The sequence below is a fragment of the Neopelma chrysocephalum genome, unplaced genomic scaffold (genome assembly GCF_003984885.1).
Source record: "Neopelma chrysocephalum unplaced genomic scaffold, ASM398488v2 Primary Assembly neopelma1_22b, whole genome shotgun sequence".
NCBI lineage: Eukaryota > Metazoa > Chordata > Aves > Passeriformes > Pipridae > Neopelma > Neopelma chrysocephalum.
Genome location: NW_020897690.1, coordinates 1,557,760 through 1,581,396, shown reverse-complemented (window position 1 = coordinate 1,581,396; position 23,637 = coordinate 1,557,760). Strand labels below are relative to the sequence as shown.

Below are 23,637 nucleotides of genomic sequence, written 5' to 3'. Positions count from 1 at the left end.
AGACAGAGAAATGTTTTGTCTCATAGCTTTTTTTTGCTTTGACCTTCATCAGGACTCTGTAGCTACCAAAGTTTACTTAATCTCTTCTGTTCTTCCCAGTCTTCACTTTTGTTTCCTAGTCTTATTAGACTTGTCATTTCTCCCTACTCCTTTTAGAAAAGAAAAGATATTTAATTCTGTTTCTGTACCCTATGGAAATTCCAAGTCACTGAGTGCCAATTTTCCAGGTCTGAGAATGGGCTGTTCTGTCTTGTATAATCCTAGTTTTAGGGACACATTTTAATATTGTGAAACAGTAATTTTGGGGGTGAGTTCTCCCCAAAAAATCAAAGTATTACACATAGCTTATTTTTAATGAACAGTTTATTCTGTGTGTGTTTATGATCACAACTCAGTTTAGTTATTGCTCGTTTATTTTTTCATCTCCAGATGTCCCTGTATTTATTTTACCTGTAATTTCAGTTTTCTAGTCTGTTCTTCCAAACTGTGCTTTTCTGCTTCAGTTTGTTCTCTCTTTCCCCATCCAGAGGTATTCGCACACTGCATTCTTTCCAGCTGGGAAGGGTTTGAATGGGAGGAAGAATAACAAAAAGAGGAAAAAAAGAAAGAGGAATAACATAATTAAAAACTCCTGTTCTTCACTGGGTGAGGCTAATGGCTTCACCTCAAAGTAAGGTGAGTGTCTTAGAAATCAGTCCAAGTTGTAAGTTTTCCATGTTTCATAAAGTTAAATATCTGAATTTGACGAGAAAATAATCAAGGCAGTCAATTTTTCATCAACTGTACCACTACAAAAGTAAAGTATAAATAATTTTTTAATATAGCAACTGGTAACAAAATCATATTCTTTTCCTGCTATTTATGGAAAAAACAGTTTAAAGAAAATAATTAAATGTTTTAAATAACATTGAGACTGATTTTGGCCTGACACTGCCAAAGTTCACTTTTTATTCTCCAAAAGATGAAAAATCAGCATGTTTTACTCTGTTTACACTTTAGAAGGATGATAATGAATATTCATTTAACTGAAGAAGTTCTAAAGTATGTCTTTAGTACTACATACTACTAACCTCATAATTAGAAAAAAGAAGTTTTTTAAGTTTTCACACTAATCTGTTTCTTGTGGTCACAGTTAATAGCTTAAGGGAAATATTATCTTTTATGGCCAGTGCTGTGACCTTAATTTAGGATAACTTTATGAATTCATTCATCAGATCCATATATAGGAAGAATTAAATATATCAACAAAAAGCCATGTTACTAAGTCATATAAGGTAATTATTTAAGAACTCAGTTATACTTCCGAGACAACTACATAGAGGTTTTGTCAAGGCTGCATTAAATGTTCCTCAGATGTCAAAAGAAAAATTGAAAAATGAATTTATTTTTATAGCACAAAGCAGGTACTTATCAGGTGCTAATATATATTGAACAGAAGGTTGTTATTATTAAGTATTATTATTAACAAGTCATTATTAACTGGTTCTTAAAATAGATTAAAAGAAATTAAGATAGATTAAAACCTGCAAAAATAAAAGGTTCCAGTTCTTTCAACTGAGATGAGAAAAAGAACAGAAATGTTAATACATAAACCTCAAAATTTCAAGAACTTTTTACAATTTTTCAGTTCTGTAAGAACTAAAATAAATTGTTTGATAAAAATATAGACTGATAACATTGTGAGGCACTTCTTCATTAAAGAAAGAGAATATCTGTGCTTTAGAAAGAGCCACAGAGGTGTACTTTTTAAGATATTGGTTACTTTTATTCTAAAATTAATTTCTGGCAAACAGTGAAAAGCCACTGAATGTGAGGCAAAGAGAATGAGTTGTTACAGCATCAGAGAAACATGATTTAGACCTTGTGAATAGTAACAGTGATTATCTAGCTGAATCAAATTGCAAACTTGTCTGTTACCACCTTATTTCTGAGTAAATAAAAACAACTAGAAACTCTGTAAAGTTAAAGAGGTTCCTTCAGGTTTTTAGAGAACAGTAAAAGGGATTATTCTACTCTACTCTGTGCTGGTGCAGCCTCACCTCGAGCACTGTGTGCAGTTTTTGGTACCCCAATATAAGAAGGTTGTTGGACTATTAGACTGAGTCCAGAGGAGGATGACCAAATGTTGGAAGGTCTTGATGGCAACACTTTTGAGGAGTGACTGAGGATACTTGGTTTGTTCAGCTGGAGAAAAGAAAGATGAGGGGTGACCTCACTATAGCCTACAACATCCTTGAAGGGAGGTGCTGATCTTCTCTCTCTGGTGACCCATGATAAGAACCCAAAATGGCATGAGGTGACATCAGGAAAAAATCAGGTTGGACATTAGGAAAAGGTTCTTCACTGAGAGAGTGGTTGATAACTGGAACAAGATCCCCAGGAAAGTGGCCACAGCACCAAACCTGCCAGAGTTCAAAGAGTGTCTAGATAATGCTCTTAGTCATATGATTTACTTTAGGTAGCCCTTCAAGTAGCAGGTAGTTGGACTCAATGATTCTTATTGGTCACTTCCAATTGAGAGATTCTATGATTCTAACTACCAGCTACTTCGCTCAAAAAACTAAAGTTTCAAAGAGTTAAAAAGTGAATGGATTATGTTTAAAGGCATTTTATTCTATCAGCAACAGATATTTCCACAGGCTGTTCCTTCTTGTCATGGATTATGTGCTCCCCTTAACAAACAAAACAACAACACGTGTACAACTCTTCCCCTGCACCCCAACAGTATTCCTAAAACCTTAGCCAGTCTAAACATCATGATACACTGTTGGATGGTAGTATCTGGAGATAAATCTGAAGCAGTTCTTAAAACTAAAATGGGCTTTTGATCTAATAATAATAATAATAATGGCCAGTCTTCGCGAACGAAGATTTGGGGAAAGGTCTTTTACCTTTCCAGCCTGGGCAATGGATTTTTTTAGGTGAGACACAGCCTGCGCTGAACTGAGCCCACCCTTTAATCCTAAGGTTCATCTGCCGGGGCCAAGCAAGCTTGGACAATGGCAGTGAGGTCCTCAGGACATAGGTTTGTTTAGAGTGACCTTCTCATAGATGGATGGCCTCACAGGGCTAACGAGCTCCATCTGCCCGGGGGACTGGGATTCGAACCTGGGTTGCAGCGGTGAGAGTCCCGCATGCTAATCACTAGGCCACCAGGGGTCCCAAAGGAAAACAGCAAGAGAGAAAGAAAATAATACATTGCTTTCATATTCTGTATCATATTGGCTGAAGAACTGGGAACTAATTTAACTTAAACAATTACAGTATTCGGTAGTTTTCTTTCCATTATGTATCTGTTCTTGTATGAAAAGACTTAATGCAGCTGCAAAACTACTAGTTTTGGGGGCTGGTCCACCTGATTAAAATGCAAAAGAGTGAGAGGTCCATGTATTTTACATTCATGCTAACTCATGATCTTTATAGGTTATTTACCAAGTTAAATTCCTTAGAATATGATAAACATCTGTACTTAAACTGTGATATTAACTCAGTTGGTTACAGCATGGTGCTAATAACACCTAGGTCATGGGTTTGATCCCTGTATGGGTCATTCACTTAAGAGTTGGACTCGATCCTTGTGGGTCCCTTGCAACTCACAATATTCTGTGATACTGTGATTCTAAGCAGGGAATTAGGGAAGGATAATTTTGTACCATTGGTTTTGGGCTTGGTTTTTCTTTTGGCATGGTCTAGCAGCTGGTGATAGACTACAAGGTGTTAACTCCAATGCATTGTTTGACGTTCACATGTTCCCAATGAGGTCTTTAAACTCTGATCACTGAATTTCTGTACAATAGCTGGAAATGAATAGGTCACATACCTCTGTTTAGCACCAAATATTGTTTCTTCCCTACCAAAATTATGCAAGTTTATAGTTGTTCAAATACTGTCTACTGGACTACAATCACAAATCTTATATTTTTTCCTAAATAAATATGCAGACATAATGTCTTACAAGTATCCATGAAAGTTCTGAGACATGAGAAACCCTGTGTTCTTGCAAAGCATCTGCCAAGATACAGAGCTGAAATTGTAAGCCTGAAAAATCACCTTTTCCCAATGTTGACCCTAATCAATACAAATTCATTTCTGACAGAATTCAAATAGAGAGAAATCGCTAAACCATCCAAGGTTGAATTTCCATCAGGCAATTAAACAGAAGATGACTACCAAACCAAGATCTGATGTCAAAGATAAATTTACTTACCTCTTTGTCTGTAAAATTTCAATTCATTGCATCCAAGATGTTTATGAGTCCAATAATGATAAATTTACATATTTATTTGTCTTGATTTCAGCTGGGATAGAGTTCATTTTCTTCCTAGTAGCTGGTACAGTGCTGTGTTTTGAATTTAGTATGAGAATAATATTGATAACACAGGAATGTTTTAATTGTTGCTGAGCAGTGCTTACACTAAGCCAAAGTCTTTTCAGCTTCTCATACTGCCCTACCAGCAAGGAGGCTAAGACTGCACAAGAAGCTGAGAGGGGACAGCTGATCCAAACTAGTCAATATTCTATTCTATATGATACCATGTTGAAAAAAAGATACATAGAGGTAGTTGGCTGGGAGGGGCTGATTGCTTCTCAGAGTCCGGCTGGTCATCAGTCAGCAAGTGCTGAGAAGTTGCAATGTGTGTCACTTGTTTTGTATGTTCTTTTATCATTATTTTCTCTTCCTTTTCTGTCCTATCAAACTGTTTTTATCTCAACCCATAAGTTTTACTTTTTTTTCTGATTCTTTCCCTCATCACACTGGAGGGGAATGAGTGAACACTTGTGTGGTGTTTAGCTCCCTACCTGCATATGTACCACATACATAAAGAACTCCATAATAAAGTCAGAAAAATAAAATCTACCTTACTTCTCAGTCATTCATGTAATTCTTCCAAATGAGTAGGGAAATTAAAGTAAAGGAAAAAACAAGTCTGGAATTAAGTTAGGAAGAACAAACAAAAATAGATAATTTAATCTAATAATTACATCTCTTTAATGTAATTTTCTGTAAAAAGTCTTGTAGGGCTATGGTCTCTCGGAACACATCCAAATCTGTTCAGTCCTCTTTGAGATGTTGTAAGAAGGTTCTTTATATAATGTGTGTTTTATCTTTCAGGAAAGATTAGGTGCAATTACCAAAGGCAAAGCTAGGTGTTAACTAGATTTTTGAGAATGTATTCTTTTCATTTTTTACAAGGCAAAACAAAAGAAGCAAAAAAAAAAAAAGAAGAAGAAGCTTATCTGTTTATCTCCAGAAACACAATTTGAAATGTTGGTTTCTTTTTCAATTGAAAATGATTCTATGTTCCTGTGCTACTTTAAATGGAACCTGGCATTTTTAATTTTTTTCCCATACTTCATTACATGAAAAACAAACAAACAAACAAACAAACAAACAAACATGCTTTAAATGAATCTATTACTGCCTTAAATTCAAATCTCTCCTTTTACTTTTCACAGAAAAATACTTCACTGGAACAGTAATACCTATTTTTCATTTTGAAATGTATTACTGAAACTTCAGTTTAAAAACGCAAATTGACTGAACAGCAGTGATACCTCTCTCGCATTTCCACTGAAAAGAATTTCAGGTTTTTTTTTCTCTAGAAAATATACATTGTCATATTTGTACAGAGAATAAGTATTTTAGATGCTCTCATGTGGAACTCCAGAATTTGATTTATAAAGGAAGCAAAAGATAAGAAACTATTTGCAACATTGGAAAAAAATCTCGAGATCTTTAATTTTCCCTTCAAATGTGAATATTTTCACTCCATAAAATGTCTCCACAGATTTTTTACCTTTTGCCCACTGAATTTTACCTTTTAATAGGAAGACCCGAATAATGGTGGAAGTATAGAGAGAGGTCAAGATACTGTCAGTGAAGTGAATAATTGCAAAGGTGAATAGTGGAAATGAAGTACAGTGTATTGACCTTTTGAAACTGGATAATTACATCTTAGAGCTAACCTGCACCCTTTTATGACTATCATGAAAGGCAGAACCCTGAAAAAACGCCAGACACAGAAAAAGGAACTCAGTACAGTTCATTAGCAGGAAAATCTTAATGCCCTAGTTCAGTTTAAGGCAACATAACAGTGGTTGAAGCTCAAAAATTTTTATCGAAACAACATTTTTCTCCTTCCCCTTAGTCAAGAGAAGACAGAGTAGGATGGAGGACAACAATTAAGGTGTAATGACAGCAAAAAGAAAGATGATGAAGAAGAAACATAATCAATATGATTTCAGATAGAAAACAGAAGAATTTCCACACATCCTTCAGGAGAAAGGGAGATTAAGACAGCAGCAATTTATTTATTTTTTTGTTTGTTTTAGCACAAAAATTTGTTTGCTTCCTATAAAACTTCAGAAATGGTAGGAAAATGTATTTAGAGAATTATGATCCTCAGTTTTATAAAAAAAAGCACTTAAAATAGAACTGGACAGAGCACAATGATTATGGTTAAAAAAACCTGTCATTTTGATCTGATCTGACTGGCAGTGATATCAGGAAAAAAAAAAAAAGACAATTCAATCAGAAATTCTCCCCGCAAAAATTTTTCTTCTACAAAACTGCCATTTTTTGCCAACAGCATTTTCTGAGAAAGATTCTCCAACATCTTAAATAAAAGTTGTCTATACAAGATACTTCACATTTCATGGATGGCATTTGCCACAGCCAGATTGACTAAAACTAGTAAATTTTTATTGATTTATTTATTTACAATCTGAACCTTACACTACCACACCAAAATATTAGATTCTAATGCTATCTGTCTTTATACTAGGAATCTACAGGCAAGCCAAATATGGCCTATGGACTCGTGACCCAGAGAGACAAGAATTCCTGTTTAAACTAATGATTAGAAAACTCTGGCAGACTCACTCAATTAGACCTAAAATATCTGTTTCAGTTTGCACAGATCAAAAATAAAGACTTAAAATCAACATTTTTTTTTTTGTGCTTTGAATGACTGTGCAGACTCTTTTTCATATTTCAAAGCAGGATGAATGAATACACTTTTCCAAGATTCTTAATATCCTCACTGTTTTGTGCATGGAGGTTATTTCCATTTACCTAATGCCACAAATTATGCTACACATTTTAAGCAAGGCAGATATTGAACTGAAAATTTAATAAGCCACAGGTTGATTATGAATTAAGGATCATCATCCTCCTAATAAAGAAAACTTATTGAAATAACTATAAAGCTTCATTAAGAAATTAGTTAATTTGATTCTTACGGATCTTTTCCCTCACAGTTAGTCAAAAAATTCAGCACAAGAAGTACATTTTCCTTTTCTGCAACTCAGACAGGAATATTATCTCTCAAAAAACGACACATCCAATGACCTTTTCAAAACCAGAGCCAAGAACTCAAGAGTTGCGCAGTTTTGCCAACCAGTTATACTGGGTCTGAAGATCTTTTATCAAAGTGGTCTAAAAGGAATGGTATCAAACGCTTAAAGATACTCTCTCAGCATAATTGGGAAACAAAAAATATCTGTGCTAGAGGATCAGGAAAAAACTCATACAGACAGAAGCATCTTCAAAGAAATACTATATACAAGAGAAAAGAATAAATAGATTAAGGAATATGATTCTCTGAAATCACTTTTAGTTTTGGTTCAGCAGTGTCTACAAAACTTGGAAGATGACAATGGTTCCATTCTACTGCATACCTCCCTTTGAGAAAGGTGTAAGAGCAAGACAAACTTCACATAAGCAAGACACTCATGGAAGTGGATAGGAAACAATTCCTAGAATCTTCATTACTTGCAAAGTAACCTCTGTTTTGTTGGGATATGGGATGGTTGTGTTTTGGGGCTTTTTTGACCCTTTTTTTTAGATTATATTTATTTTATTTGTTTTGCTATTTCTTTTGCTAGAAGTCTGTAAGAAAATGATGAAAACTGCAAAAGCTCCTAAAGTCTGAAAGGAAACCATCAGCTTTCCTGCTTCCAAAACCTGCACTGCTGTATGCAGGTGTGATGTTTGCTGGTAAGCAAATTATTACTTAGCATGTGTGACACTGGGCAGTTTTGCAGTGACTATTTACAGTATATCTGACATTTTCTAGAATTCTTTTCCTTCTTCATCTAAAAGGTGCAATCAAAGATTACCAGAATCCATAGCAGTCCTTCCACAGGAAAGGGAAGACAAATGTTGGATACATTTTTATTTGACAAGTACTTCAATATTCAATATAGGGAAAAATAAATTTACTCTGCTTTTTCTCTTACTGTGAGCAAGTCTGCCAAGAACACCATTTAGTCCACCAGAAACTATATTGAAACCATGATAAGTGTTTATGTGCCTGACAATATCTTGAGACACCAAGCCCTGCAACAAATTGAACTTTTTTAATGAATGCTTACATTCATAACAATGCTGAGCACCAGCATGTTCAGGAATCAAATATTTCTTCTTTCTGGTGATACTCAGTTGCTTAACTGCTGCAAGCTGATATCATTGCACTACGTTGACACTAAAAGAAAAGTTGCTAATTTACCAGCACTTATTTTCCTTTCCCCCATCTGCACACAGAGAAGACTCTTTTGTGTGTATGATTAATTTACCAGAAGTGATTCATGAAGGAATATAAGTTGTCTATAGATACATAAAAACCTTTAAACCTGAAATTTTACAACAATCGCGAATAATATATGCGGAGAGGCATAAATAAGTTCAAAAATTGGAAGATGCTGGGAACGAGGTGGGGAAAACTACTCTTGATCTCACAGATCTTTCTTTCCTTGTAGATTCTGGCACAGCTTTTATCAATTTCTTGTAAGTTCAATTTCATATGTACTATGTATTTCACTAAAATTAACACCTCCAGGTTCAGGAGAATCTACTATGCATTCAAGGAAAACACATTTTCTGTCAATGACTACCAGAAAAAATTGTCCATAATACCTGATCAAAATTCTGTTTTCACCAATTATCTGAAAATAGGTAAAAACTTCAGAGAAACTACTTTTACCTCTCTAAACTGTTGAGATCAGTAAAGAGAGTACCAGCATTTCATGCATTCATTTTTACTTTAAAGTTATGAAGTGTTTTTGTGTTTTATCTCATCTTAAACAAAGGTATTTACATTTTGCAGGTGAAAAAAGTAATCAAGATGACTAAGCAAATACTGAAAGTTTCTTGCAGTATCACAATCGCAGAATGTGTAAGGTTGGAAGGGACCACAGTGGGCCATCTGGTCCAACCTCCCCGCTCAAGCCTTCTCCACTGTAATCAGTGAATTAAGTAATACCATGATCAGTAATTCATAACAAGATTGACACTAGAGGAATGTCCAAACTGTCAGTGTCTACCAAGTTATAAAGTGCTGATTATTTATTCAACATTTTTTTCGTGAATTATGAGCTATTGCAAAAATTATCTAGGAAACCAGTTAGAACTAGAAAGGACTGTTAGAATGAAGATAAAAAAAACCATCTGATAGTCAAAAAAATATCTGATAGTCAAAAGATGCAAGGACAATTCTATCAAGTAGATATTCCTGTAGGCATGCCAGAAAAATGGGAATGTTTGAATGAATATTTAAAAACAAATCACAGAATCACAGAATATTCTGAGTTGGAAGGTAAGAGCATGATTATTTTTGTCTGATAAATCTTGTGCTGTTTTAGCTAGCTCTTCTCCCACATAATTTCTGTTTTCATATTTACATATTTACAGGATCTTTCTTATAGTCCCACTGTCTCAGATTTCCCCTGATTTAGTATTAGGTATTTATTTACTTAACATTAAGTAAATAAAAAATTCTGTATCCCCATTGGCCCCCAAAATAGATTCTACTGTTGATGGAGAGAGAAGAACAGTTAATCTACCAGGTAAACTGTGACCTGACTGATAATTAGAGTTAGGATTTAAAACTGAAGGGAAGTAGCTGCTTTCCTTCTGAAATCTACATCCATCAAATAAAATTAAAAGACAAAAAATCTTCCTTAATTACACCTGCAGGAGAAAGAAGTCTGCACTTTTACTATCTTCAGGCCAAAAACAGTCTACAAGAACAATAACTGTCAGTGCACAAAACCTGGTGGTAACCAGACTGACTGAAAGATGCTCCTTTAAGAAACCGAAAATACATTTTACATAGGCAATACACTGCACTATTTGATAATTACAATTAGCGGTTAAGAGGCTTTTTACAAGTATATTTCATTTTGCAACTAAGCCTTAACAAAACTTGATCCCCTGAAAAGTATCTACACTCTCTCCAAGACACAGTAGCCCCATAGTGCTTTGGTCCTTAACTCTACAGGCCTACTTGTAAAAGTCTGAAATTAGGATCTTGAAATATATTACTCCTTTTTAGCAAGTACTATCTATTTAGCAATAGCATCTATTTATTCTTTCTCTAGTAGTTGGTGCTCAGTATAGGAATAAACTGTATGCAATACGGTGTAATAATAACAGAATTTTTTTTTTAAATACAAAAGTAATATAACTTTTTTTTTTCATAAATAAGCTTTATGTAGTGCTGCTGTCAATTCATTAGTGTACATAATCAGAAGCTACAGACCAAAAAAGAATTATACAAGCACCTGAATACTTAACCCTAAATTAATACGAAAATCAGTTTTCCAGCAGACCAAATGATATTGAAATGAGATATCAATTATATATTAAATTAAAAAGCAAAAAAACAAACAAAAAGACTACCAAACAACATAGGTTTCCATTCAATTTTTTTGTTTTGAGATATAGTTACATATATATATATTTATATAGCAACCTGATACAAGACGTTATTGAAATTCTGAAATTAATATCCACATTCACACTACGTGGAAAAAGTCACACGTCTCATGTAATTTATTTTAGTGTTTAGGGTTTATCCAGGGAAAAGGGTTGATGACATGCATTCTGAGAGCAACATAACAATAAGGATTTTTCCAGACAAGAATACTGAAGAATTAAGACTTCTTACATAAGAAAACAGATATACTGAGATGTAATCCAAATGCTAAACCATTTGTAGGCTGTCTTGGAAACTGCAGGGCTTTCACATATGGTTTAAACAAATGCATAAATGCGTTATTCATTTTTATAGCCAGGCAATATATCAAACTTTTCCATGTGTCCTGATCAACCAAATTACTAATGCATATGAAAAATGAACTATATACCTTATTATCTTTCAGAACAGTATCAATCTGTAGTTCAAGATGCAAACTTCATACATTACTAGTCCACACAAATACCTGTAAGTGTTGTTATGAGTAAAGTGTGTTTCAGCTGAGAGAAACACAGAAAAAAATTATTCCCTGGCCACAGGAAAACATACACTTGATTATTATGAGCACTAACATATCTTCTATATGCAAATTTAATTAAGAAAATAATAAAAATAATAAAAACTAAACACGACCATCTTCTCATACCTTTCAAAATAGAACAGAATATCAGCCTCATCTCAGTTTCCATTCTTGATGCAGCTTTCTCTGATATTTGCTAATATATCAATATTTTATCACCATTTCTGGTTGGGGAGCTCTCATATTGTCAAAAAGGTAGTAGGCCATATATTTGCATACCCCAAAATAAAATATTTGGGTAAGAACCATTCCTCAGTTTTGTCATTATTGTTGATATTGACTGAATTTCTAAGTAGATGAAATAATCACTGTGAGTACATTCTCCAAGGGGAAGTTGAAAGATTTAAGTCTCTTCTTGACTTTCTGGGCATTTTTTCAGAGATCACTGAGGAACTCATGGGAACCCCATAAGGTACTTGTGGGTTTCTGCTGCTGTCACATAAAGAATGACTGAAGTAACTGCTCCTTCACTACCAGAAAGCTTCAGAAGGAGGACATAGCAAGTGTCAGGCTGCAGGGAGTCCCTTAAGCCTCTTGAGCCTCTCACTCGTACCCTGCAGGAGATATGTAGCTGTCAAGGGGCTCTCCTTCCTTGTGAAAGACATATGGGAAGAGGCCACCAAACTGCACGGCATCAGAGAGGATGAGAAATAGATGGACTAGATCTTCTCTGAGACCTTGCAGCTTCAAGAGTCTGAACTATCAACTTTAGGGGAGGGGCAGGAAGAATCTGTGCTTATGAACTTGGAAAGTGGAAACTCTCATGATGAAGATTAGAAACTGGTGACTTCTTGCACTAGGTTTATGCCCCACCTAATAACTTATACCTTCAGAACAGGTTCACTGTCCTTACAGTTGATGAGAAGCCTCTCTGGTGGATGAGGCTGAGCCACTCAGGATCACTAGGAGGAAGTGGTGCATAGTAGCAACAGGAAACTCCCTGCTGTGGGGAATGGGGACATCCATCTGCTGATGTGAATTGCCAGAGGAAGGTTTGCTGTTTGCTGAATCTTAGAGCAAATGCCCCCACAAGATTTCTAAATAAGAAAAAAAGGTATGAAATCTATAACTATTCCTCCTACATTTTGAAAAATTTGCCATAATAATTTGCTTTTTTTTAAAAAAAAGCTACTTAAAAGTTACAAATATCCTGCCTATCAAGATGCTGGGAAACATCCTGAAAATTTGCTCTTTTTCCCCATAAGATGAATGTGATAAGTGCGAGCTATTTACTTACTGAAAAAAATTAATTATAATTAAATTATTAATAATAAATCATCCATCAAGTAACTTTTTGTTTAAAAATTTTACTGTTTTTTAGGAAAAAATTCTCATATTCTCTCGTTTTACATATACCCAATGCATATATACAATAGATAATTTTATGCAGACCTTATAACTATATTACAATATGAGCAACAGTAGAATAACCTTATTTTCCAGCTCTGTCTGGGACTAAGACCCTCACCTCTGGCTCATACCATAAAGGCCCTCACAGTACAGACCTCTTGATTTTCCTAACTTTCCTTGAACTCCCTCTCCCCTGATTCTAGCCCCATTCCAACAACACTTCTAAGCTTTCTCTTTTGCTTAACCCTACCCCAAAATTCTGTCTCAGGCTGGGGCAAATAACCACACCTCCAGAATTTCTGTCAGCATAACTCACAACCTTGCCTGCTCTGTGTTTCCTATTTTAGAAGCTGTTCAGATATATTGCCCTCCTATTTCTATGGCCTTGCCGTATTTTAAAAGTGATGCTGTGATAGTTTTAGTCCAGGCCTTCCTTGGTGACCAGTTTGTAACCAAGGAAGTGGCCACGTTCCCAATATTCCATACGATTTTTACGTATGCCAGGGTATAAATAAGAAGGAGAGAGAAGACTTTTCCCTCTTCCCTTCTGGTGGATCTGAAGACACAGGTTCTCTGCTGTCGGTCCTGCTCGTGTGGGGGAGTGATGCCTAGTGAGGCCTTGGAGGCCTTGGGAGGCGGAGGGTGCCGGGGGTCGTTTGGTGGATTCTGCTGTCTCAAGGAGAGTAGTAAGATTTTCTTTGTTAGTTCTTTATTGATTGTTCACGGGTTTCAATTGTGCATATCTGTTGTGGTTTCCTTTTTGTCCCTTTTTCCTTTCCCTTTCCCTTTGGGGGTGTTTGGGATTCCTTTTTGTATGTACATAGTATTTTAACTGTATATAACTGTGATATATGTAAAAATATATATATATTGATATAATTTAGTTGGGTTTGGTTTTTTTTCCATTTCTATAGTTTTTCCTTTGCCCAAAGGGGAAGGGAGGGGGAAGTTTTCGCTATCGTCTCGGGGACTTGGCGGGGAGCCAGGTCCGAACTCTAACAAATGCTCATGGTATAAAATGCACCAATATCTACATCAAAGGTCACTTACCCAGCTGCCCCAAAAAGATGCTTTGCTAGCTTACTTCAGTAATTTGACTCTGCAAATATACTATATGGCTTGAGAAAGTCCCCTTTTCCTATGGTCTTTCAGACTAATATCAGCTTTTTATTTGGGTTCCATTCTAGCCTACTTCTTCATACTAACCACTTCCAAATTTTCCCAGTTCCTTGATATTGCTCATAGATCAAATACTTTTCATTCCTCCTTGTACAAATCTGAAGAAAGCAACTCTCTGATTAATTCCTGATTGCAGAAAAAAAATGTTGAAGCAGTGGTTCCAACTTAATTCAACAACTATTTGCTCGTAACCTTAATATTAGGCAGCCTTTAAGTAGCCTTTGACTTGAAGGCTGTTTTATTAATAAAGGCAAAGACAAAAACACTCAGATTCAAGTGTTTTCTGTGCTTTCTGCAATTACAGAGACTGAATCTAAACTCATTTGAATGCACTGGGCATCTTTTTGCAATGTCCCCCTTACTGCAAGCTCTTCAAATTATCATTTTTTTATGTTTAGCAAAATATTGGTGCCTAGATAAGTATGACCTTACATAAAAATTGCATGTACAATATGCCCATTTGCTATATTCTTAAATGCAAGTGATACTTGAGATGGGATTAATATTACTTCTCAAACTGCATTTCCTTTTTTGCCTAGAGATGAACTTAGTAATTAGAGTTCCAACCAAGTTTAATTTAAATGAACATTATACAATGGTTTAGGTGAATTTAAAGTGTTCTCTAATCTCAGTCAAGGAAAGAATTCACATTTCAGCTAATCCGTTGAAGAATACTGCTTGAAATTTATAAGGGAGACACATCAACCAAAACTCTCAAAACTTGACAAGCCATCACTCATGTGGTGAATGAGAATTCCAGTGTGCTAACAAATGCCTCGTTGCTTTTGCTACGATGCATGGAGAGGTTGAATTTTTAATCCATGAAATAAACAAATAAAAATTCCCATATTGCCTAATAATCAACTGATCTAAGAAATGTAGCTCAAATCAATTTATTAAAAAAAAAAAATAAAAAATCACACCCCAATATTTCTGTTTCACTACCAAGCAAGGGAAAGCTAGAGCTCTTGACATTTACACCAAAGGGTTTGCTTTGTTTGCTTTACAAACAGTAGTATGCTTTTCTTGCAGTTGATTGGATTATGACAGAACACAGCAGAGGTGACAGTGGTAATAGATTAAACAAACTGTGTTAAAAAACCTAAGTAAATGGCAAAGATTGTTTTAGACGGAGGGATTACAGCTATTATTTTTCCTAATTTAATTTGAAATCTCAACAGGCAGCTGGTTTGGAGCATTCTTAAACAAAATGATCTGAAGCAAACCATGAACTTTCATCCCTTAATTTGCCTCAGTGACATCTTAGCTTTATGTTGGGTGGAGGTGGGGGGAAGGAGGAAATGAAAGACTGCTCGCTGTGTGCTTAAAGGTTCAATTCCAGACATTTTGGTTGATATTTCAGAAAAAGTTGTAATAGGCCTCTGCTGAGAACCTCTTTTTTTGTTTGTTTTTAATGACTCTTGAATCTTCGTACTAAACTCTGCTTAATTTCCTTTTCATCCAAGTATTGTTGCAAGACTGAAGTTGCCCAGTTTAAGAGTTTTTATGATCTGAAGTTAGTTTATGATCTGAAGTTAGTTTACTTGTGTTGTACTTCTCTTATCTGAAGGTGGGGACCAGGTGTGTGTGTGGCTTTTTGCTTTTTTTTCCTACCTAAACCTAATGGAACAATCTCCTTCCCAAAACAAGGAGCAAAGACTATCCCCTGAGAAAGATGAGACTGATTAATGCAAAAATTTTTTTTAATATCATGATAAAGAATAGATTTGTTGGTTTGTATGCCTATGAGTAGAAATTCATATACAGACTTAATTGAAAGCAAAAATAAGCTTCTATTCGATGAAAAGGAATAACAAATTAAACTTTTATTCTTAAGTCTCAGAGCAATGATAATTTATCTATCATTTACCAAAGATAATTTTAATATTTGGTACTTTACAGAAAAACAACATATAAATTTAATTTTAGTTCAGACTTTAACAGCTTGCCTCCCTTTACTATAAGTAGTTATCTATTGCTGTGTGTTTAACAAAACTGTTAGTTATTATTAGTAATTAATTCAGGGACTAGAATAAGCCATAAGCCTTTCTAATAAGCACTGTAAGAAGAAGAAGATAACCTTTCATCAAGAAATATAGGGATTTTTTACAAGATAAATGCAGACATGCATAAATGTTCTGAAAAAAACAAACAAACAAAAGTAAATAGTGCAATGGAAAATCTTTCCTTTTTTTTAATTAATTTTATTTGCTGTACAGAAGGTCAATAACTCTTGTTTCCAACCAATTTCTAATCTAATTTTCCATCCTCACTTTATATCACCAAATTGAGACAAATATATAGCTAAATAAGGAACTGTCAGGAAACAGAAAAATCAGTAGTGGTCAGCATGATTGGAAACACTCAAAGCAAGTTCAAATTGTCATCAGTCTCAAAAATTTCCTAGACAGTATTAGTATTACGTGCTGCAGATCAGAGCACTGTTTCATCTAATTGATGAGAAATTATTAAATTAATAATATTAGAGATATAAGAAGAATTCTAATTGATAGATTGGAAAATAAAATGCTAACTAAAATTGTTTCAGTTTACAGTATATTTTTTGATGTAACAGCTAGTGAATCGTACCAAAAATACATCAAAACTGAGAGCAACATTCAAAGCCTTCTACATTAAACTTGGGAACTTCACTACTTCACTTGTCTTACAGATGAAGGCTGTTGACTTTTCAGATTAATAGACAAGGGATGCTGGTAATAGGATGTTTCCTGTAACTTTAGGTCTCTACAAATAAGTATATCTAAGACTACTAGAATACTAAATAGTGTGAGACCACACTAGAATTTGTAATCATTACTTTCCTGTAGTCAAAACACTCCATACCATTTTAAAAGTGAAAGAAATTTTAAAGTGTTGTGATGCTTAGACTTCAGGTAAATATAGTATAGAACATTGTCTAAATAAAGCTCTCCTTTCAGAGTAAGAACCTGAAATATGCAGCTTTAGTCACTTGATCTAGGTAAGAAATTATGTAAGATAATTTCTATAGCAGAATGGTCTAGTGGCAAGTGCCTGTAGCAATAGTTCTATTGTTTTCCGTACAGTTTACATGGCACCTCTTCTGTTTTATCTGAGCCATACGCATCATAACACATTATCTTAGTATTTTGAAGTTACAAACGTTCCTGAAGAATCTTCTGGCGCAGTTCTTAATCACCTGTTACTACAGAGTTTAATTCAGAAACTGACCAAAAGCAGATTTCTCATTGATTTCAGGGTATCACTCATGCTGTTACTCAGAGAGATGCAGTACTTCACTGATGTAAGCAAGGAAAGTTTTGTGATTGTATCCAAAAAAGACACTCATTAATTTTTCCTAAGATTGAATCCTTTGTTTGAAAGTAATCTGAAAATGCAATGCTTCAGTGGAACAGCACTCAAGGGCCAGACAGTTCTCTCTAAACAAGACCAGAGGAAATTCCTATTACACATTAAACAGAAAAAAAAAAAAGAAAGCAGGAAAAAAAGAGAAAAAGTAGAGGGTGGCGAGGGAGAAGCATGGGTTCTCTTCCTACCTCCCGTGAAAGCACTATTTCTCTGTTCCAGAAGTAATACAGTTATCTTGTATATGTTATAGCTGAGTCAAAAAGAAAATTCCCTCTCAGCAGCCACAGCGAAACAATGCCTGATCTTTTATTTCACACACATAAGTTAGGAAGCAAAAGTACCTAACCATCTTGCAAGTTGTATGAATATAACTGTATCCTAGACAGCAGGCATGAAGCTACAGTAATTCTAACAGTAGATGTTTTAGGCACTGTCTTTATTTGTAGAATGTGACAAGAACATTTAAATCCAAGAAACTTAATTCCAATTCCTCATGTGTTTTCACTTCAAAGGCATGCAAAAAAATTACTTAATCCATTTACCATATAATAAACCTGAAACTCTAGATTACTACACAGCAGTGGATTTCACAAGCCTTCAAGGCTTACACAGACTTGTGCCTTAACATAAGCAGTGATTCCTAACAGTCTTGCTGAGTCTGCAATGGAAACTGTTCATAAGCACAAAGGTATCAGATCCTGGATAAATAGAGGACCACTTATGATTTTTCACATCTAAAAAAGAGCATTTTATTTTCAAAAACAATGAGAGAGAATGATCTAAGGCTATTCTCCCTCTCCCCAAATTAGATTGTTAGTTTTTAAATGACCCATTGCTATCCGTATCCATTTAAGGATAGAAAGAAAAAGGCTACATCAAGTGCAAAATGCTTGTATCTTAAATTTAATGTGTTTAATGTCAGACATTAAATACAACTTTGTACATTCTATCTGTTGTTAGATTTAATTCTTCAGTAGTTTGTTATTTTTAAAAAAATTTAGGCCAAGTTGATTTTATGCAAATGAATAATAAGCATACTAGCAGAAATATTTACTTAAACAAGAAACTGAGAGAATGCTAAAATATAATACTGAAAGGTAAATTCAGGATATTTAAACATATATTGAAAAATTAAATATTAAAAAGCCTTTTTGAGGGTGTTTTTTAAAGCTATACATGTCAAAGTATTAATTTCTGGTACAGAACCAAATGGTTAACTAACCACACTAACACATTATAAAGAAGTGACTTTATCTTAATTTTGGGGTTTTCAATGTTAAGTATGAAAAATTGTTTTTTTGAAAGATGCAATCACAGAATTATAGAATGTCCTGGGAAGGATCCTGGGCAGGGACACTTTTGCTAACCTCTAGCACAAAGATTACTTCATGTATATAAAGACACAAACACATATATATACACATAAATGTGTGCACGCGCATATTTGTCCTTCATCTTCAACTCATTTCCTCACTAGGTTATACTTTCTGCCAGTAGCAGAAAAACAGGCGAAACAAACGTCTAAAATGATGCCATATTGGCATGGTATTCCTTTCACAGAAATCAGTATGCACAGATATGTTTCAGTATGCACAGACATACTAAACATACTTATAAAACTAAGCTTTCATCCTTCAATTGTAACAGAATGTCCTTAAATAAATAGTAATTGAAAAAAAAAATTAAAAAATCATGTTGTTTCTCGTTATGTTCATTGCAAAACTTGTAATGTAAACAGAGAAAATATTGGCAAGTACAGCTCAATAGAGCTTAAATATCTTATTGGAAGCCAGTATGGGGGAAAAACATCAATGAAACAGTAGACTTTTCCTGCACTTTCCAAATTAGATATCTAGGAGAATAAACATCAGATGGAACTTTGATGTTACACAGTATGAAAAATTATACTTCATGTTGGACAGTAAGAACATTCACATTAAGTACATAATTTCTAGAGATAAGACTAAATATGAACTGGGACTTGATTTATGAAAACAGCAGAAAGAATAGTTAAGATTTTACGACAGTTGCTGCTTAAGTAATAATGCAGAATTCTTTCCTTACTCTCTAACTAGCAGTCAATTATTTTAATTTAGACAGGAAAAAAAATATGTATATCAAAAGTAATTTTAAAGTACTTTTATCAAAGTACAAGTTAGATGTGTGGCACCATTATCATCCCATTTCACTCAGTCTGAAAATCACAACAGCCTTTCAAACAAATGAAGGATTGAGACCAGTAAGGAACACTCCAAATTCTAGATCTAGTCTAAAACTAATGAGATTTTATCATACAAAAATTAACTGCACGAGTTTCCACTCTATAAAGTCATTTGAGTTCTCAAATAATTCAGATAGTGTTTTCACAAAATTACCTAATGATATTTTAAACCTCAGCCTTGAGGATTCTGACATCAAACTTTATAAAAACCCCTTTCACACAATAAAACAGATTACTGGCTCTTCTGTAATATATAAAAGCACCACAAAATTAATTTTTGGGACACTTATTCCTATGATAGCCATGCAAAATACACAATACTTCTGTGCATCTTAAGTGAGAAATTAAACAGAAAAATTCACAGTACCCAGTATAGCCATTCAGGCTACTGGGTTATGCCTGATCATTATGTTTTCTGTAGGATTCAGAGGACAATCAGAAGACATTTTTTGAGTCAGGTGAAGAGTATGGACAGAATAGAATACCATCCTACATGTATCTAAATTTCCTGTAGGATTATCAGAGTATCACTGTTTCTATTTCGGGTAAATACTAAGTAAATGAAAAAAGCAATTATAGGTAAGCAATTCTGTGACATCTTCACACTATAAGGTAATTTCAGAATAAAGATTTCTGGAGAAGCTAGAAATCACACAGAATCTTCAACAGGACATAGCTGTTAACAGCCTGAGCTTCCAAAAGGACCATTCCATTTTAAAGAGCATTTAAATATTTACAGTGACAGTAGAAGACTTGATTTATCCAGAAGCCTCACTCACATCAGTGGAGCTTCATCCACCTGTGAAACAACAGGTAGGGAACCATTCATGATCTCTTAAAGAAAATAATGCTTCTAAGTAACAATACATAGATTGCTGTAATATGCAATGTAAAACATCTATATACTGAGAAAGAGAACAGAAAACATTTGTTTTAAAAGATGTTTAAAGATTATTTTTTTTGCTGTAGTGCAAAATCAATGGCTACCTTCAATAGTGTAAAAAAGAGGAAGAACAGAAATGTCTCTGCCAAAGATACAAAATGTTAATTTAGCCTGGTTTCCTTTTTATATAGGGATACTTTTCTTATTACTGATGTTCTGATAAGCTTTAAGTACCAATTAGATTAATTTTTGTCTCATGTCCCACAACCTGGGATATGAATTTCCCTCATTAACTACCAAAACACTAGATAATGTAGAGGAAGAGCACATTCTGCACTTCAGCTAGCTGAAAATTCCTTTAAGCAACACAGAAGTTGCTGCCTATAGTGGCATTTGTAAGTCTACAGTGCACACCAGTGGAATACAGTAGTACATGCATTTTTTCACTATTTTCAGTCTAATATAAAATTGCTTCGTAAATATTCAATCTTATTTAATTTTTAAATGACCAGAAAATCATCTCCTATCGGAATTTTAAAGACAGATATAAAATTTTGAGGAAGACTTGCAATGAGTATAAACAAGAATGTTTTATTCTGCATGTTATAAGATTAAATGATCTTTCCAAAATCTAAAACTTTAACTGTCTTGCTAAATACAATTCTGTGTTTACAAACATCAGCGCAACACACTAAGGATTTGCTCTATTTAACAAGGAGTCCAAACAGCTAAGTAATCAGACTCAGATACACTTTTTTGTTTCTCAGACTGTTAGTTAATTGATTGGAAAATAAACTGTATCTGACAAAATTGAGTAGTCCATTTCTGGGAACGTTCAACAAATAATGTTATTGATGTAGAAATGTTCATGTTCTTCAGAGAACTTAAAGATTCCTGTTTTTTCCAATGAAGTGTACTTTAACCCCAAAAATATCTAATGTCAACACCATTTATTTTACAGTTTTACAAACTTGATTTTTGCCCTTCTGTGGAGTCTCATGCAAACACAACAATAAATGTAATTTTATACTGAATAATTACTTTCCCCTTTTTTAAAATGTCAGTGTTTTACAGCTGTTAATATGTTATTTTTAATATACGTGGAAAGCAAGGCATAGAAAATATTAGTTGATTTAGTAACCCACTAAGAGCTAAAAGTTCCTCTAGGAGTATAATGAAGCTTATTAACTAGACAGTACATACAAAATGTCTTTTACAGCTAAGAAATGTAGACCCATAAATATCAGTTTAAGATGTGATTTTATGGACTGAATATTGTGTAACAAGCTCATAAATTGGTCTCTTCAAAAGCTGCAAAAGTATCTAGCAATCTCTTATACTGATAGCAATCTTAGGCCACAAATTCACGATACTTTTTAAGGTAGTCTCCATATAGTAGAATACATTTTCCCTGGGATAAATACAAAGTATAAGGAAGGTACACTCAATTTCTGTTTTCCTTCCTGGAAAAATATTTGTCAGACATAAAGTCTTCATTCACTAGCTCTTTAAAGAAAGCCAAGACACAATTTTCAGTTTTTTAGACAAGTAAGGGAAAACTTAAGCCCTAGTCTGTAGTGAGAAGTTAATTTTAAGGATAACCAATTAGGACTCGGTTTGAAAATGTCATAATGAAAGTATACTTGAAATTAAGGATAGGCTAGAGAAAGCAAAATGAATGAGAAATTCTGAGTGTCCTTGGAGAAACAGACAAAATGATATGCAGTAAAAACAGATGACATCTGACTGCTTGAAAATAAAGATGGCTGTCAAACATAATTAAGATTTGAACAATGAGCTTCTTCGTGTTAGTCTTAACTTTATATTTTATTACTTAATGGGAGAACAGAATTCTTAGAATAGGAAATTATCAATTGTAACACTAAATGCAGCTTTCTGATATATCTGTTAAAATTATCTAATTTGTAACTCCAAACAAATGCAATCCTAGTGTCACACAAAGCTATCTATCTTGCTCATGGTTACTATGAACATAAATTGCCACTCTACTACTTTTTTTAGTTAACTCAATGCATTGAAAACTTATTTACAATTTACAAGCATATGCAGAATGCATAATTTCTTAAAAAGATGATCATCAAGATCACCAAGGCTTTCTGTATTTAGTTTGTTCCAAGGAAAGTAAATACTCATCTTTTAACAGAAATTAATTAGTTATTGGCAGCACTAATAATCAAGTCTCGGCAGCTGTGAAACTTCTATCATTCCACAAAATCTCTCCAACTTCCAAAAGGCTAGTAGAGCTATACATTCCTAAAAATTGTTTAATTTGCTATGGCACTCTCACTTGCAAACCAAGCACTTTTTTCACATTCCCAGTGGGATTGTTAGGCAATAGGAAATAGCAGATTAATTTAGGCATAACCAAAACCAAAAACTCTTAGTCAAGGGCATGAAAATAATCCAGATGTAATGATTGATCTGTTATTAATCCAGAAATTCCTTTGTGATTTCATATTGCAAGTGTGTATAGGAATCAGATGTCATGCTTAGCCTAGTACATGTCTGCACTTTCCTTTATTTCACTTTCAAATTTTTCACTGTTAAAAATCTTGTATGGTGTTCCAGCAGCCATTTCTCAACAGCAATATATGGTGAATGATATTCACAGATGTGTTGTCAACAAACAAGATTTGGGTTTTTTCAGTAAAGGAAGGGTTTTCACTTACAAAAACTCCACTAATATAAGTAATTTCATTCAAGGTCAGATTTCATTCATTAGTCAGATTCATCAAGACCAATGTTCTTCTGTAATTTAAAAACTAGAGGTATGTCTTATAAATCTTAGAAAATTAATAGAATGCTCAAAATATCATCTCCTGTTAGCAATTAAAGCAATTGAGCATGTTTCTAAAAAAAGGCAACAACACATGTATGTGTGCATGCACATGCATAAAAATTGCTATCTATCAATTTCCAACAAATTCTCAGTAAATTTTTACTGCTTTTTGTGTTATTCCTGCTGACAGCACCATAAAGTACAAAGATCACGTTTCTTAAGCAAAACAATTATCTAAATCTAGACTTCCTCTGTTTTGCAAAAATAACAAGCTAGAATCCTACTTCATGAACAAGCAGAAAATAGAGAACTAAAATCTGAAGGGACTCAAATATGAGAGATAGATGTTGATTTGTTCCTGCATATGTTCATCTACAAAGGAAATTCTATTTACAGATGCACCAGCTTTTAACTAGAACTTGGGATTTAATAGACTTCTTGAAATCTTTTCCAAAATATGAAAGAAAGCTGAATTCCTTGAATTATTCCTAATCTAAGACGTTAAATTCATAGGAAATT

The 23,637-nt window shown here is 34.1% G+C and overlaps 1 protein-coding gene across 1 annotated transcript in view; it reads right to left on the bottom strand.

Moving 5' to 3' along the window:
• Positions 1 to 290: 290 nt before the first annotated feature.
• Positions 291 to 23,637, bottom strand: part of CCDC102B (coiled-coil domain containing 102B) — a 48,308-nt gene continuing 24,961 nt past the window's right edge. Inside the window, exon 5 of the mRNA XM_027677969.1 lies at positions 291 to 555. Coding sequence (XP_027533770.1) covers positions 442 to 555 — 114 coding nt within the window. The 3' untranslated portion in view covers positions 291 to 441. The remainder of the gene's footprint in view (positions 556 to 23,637) is intronic.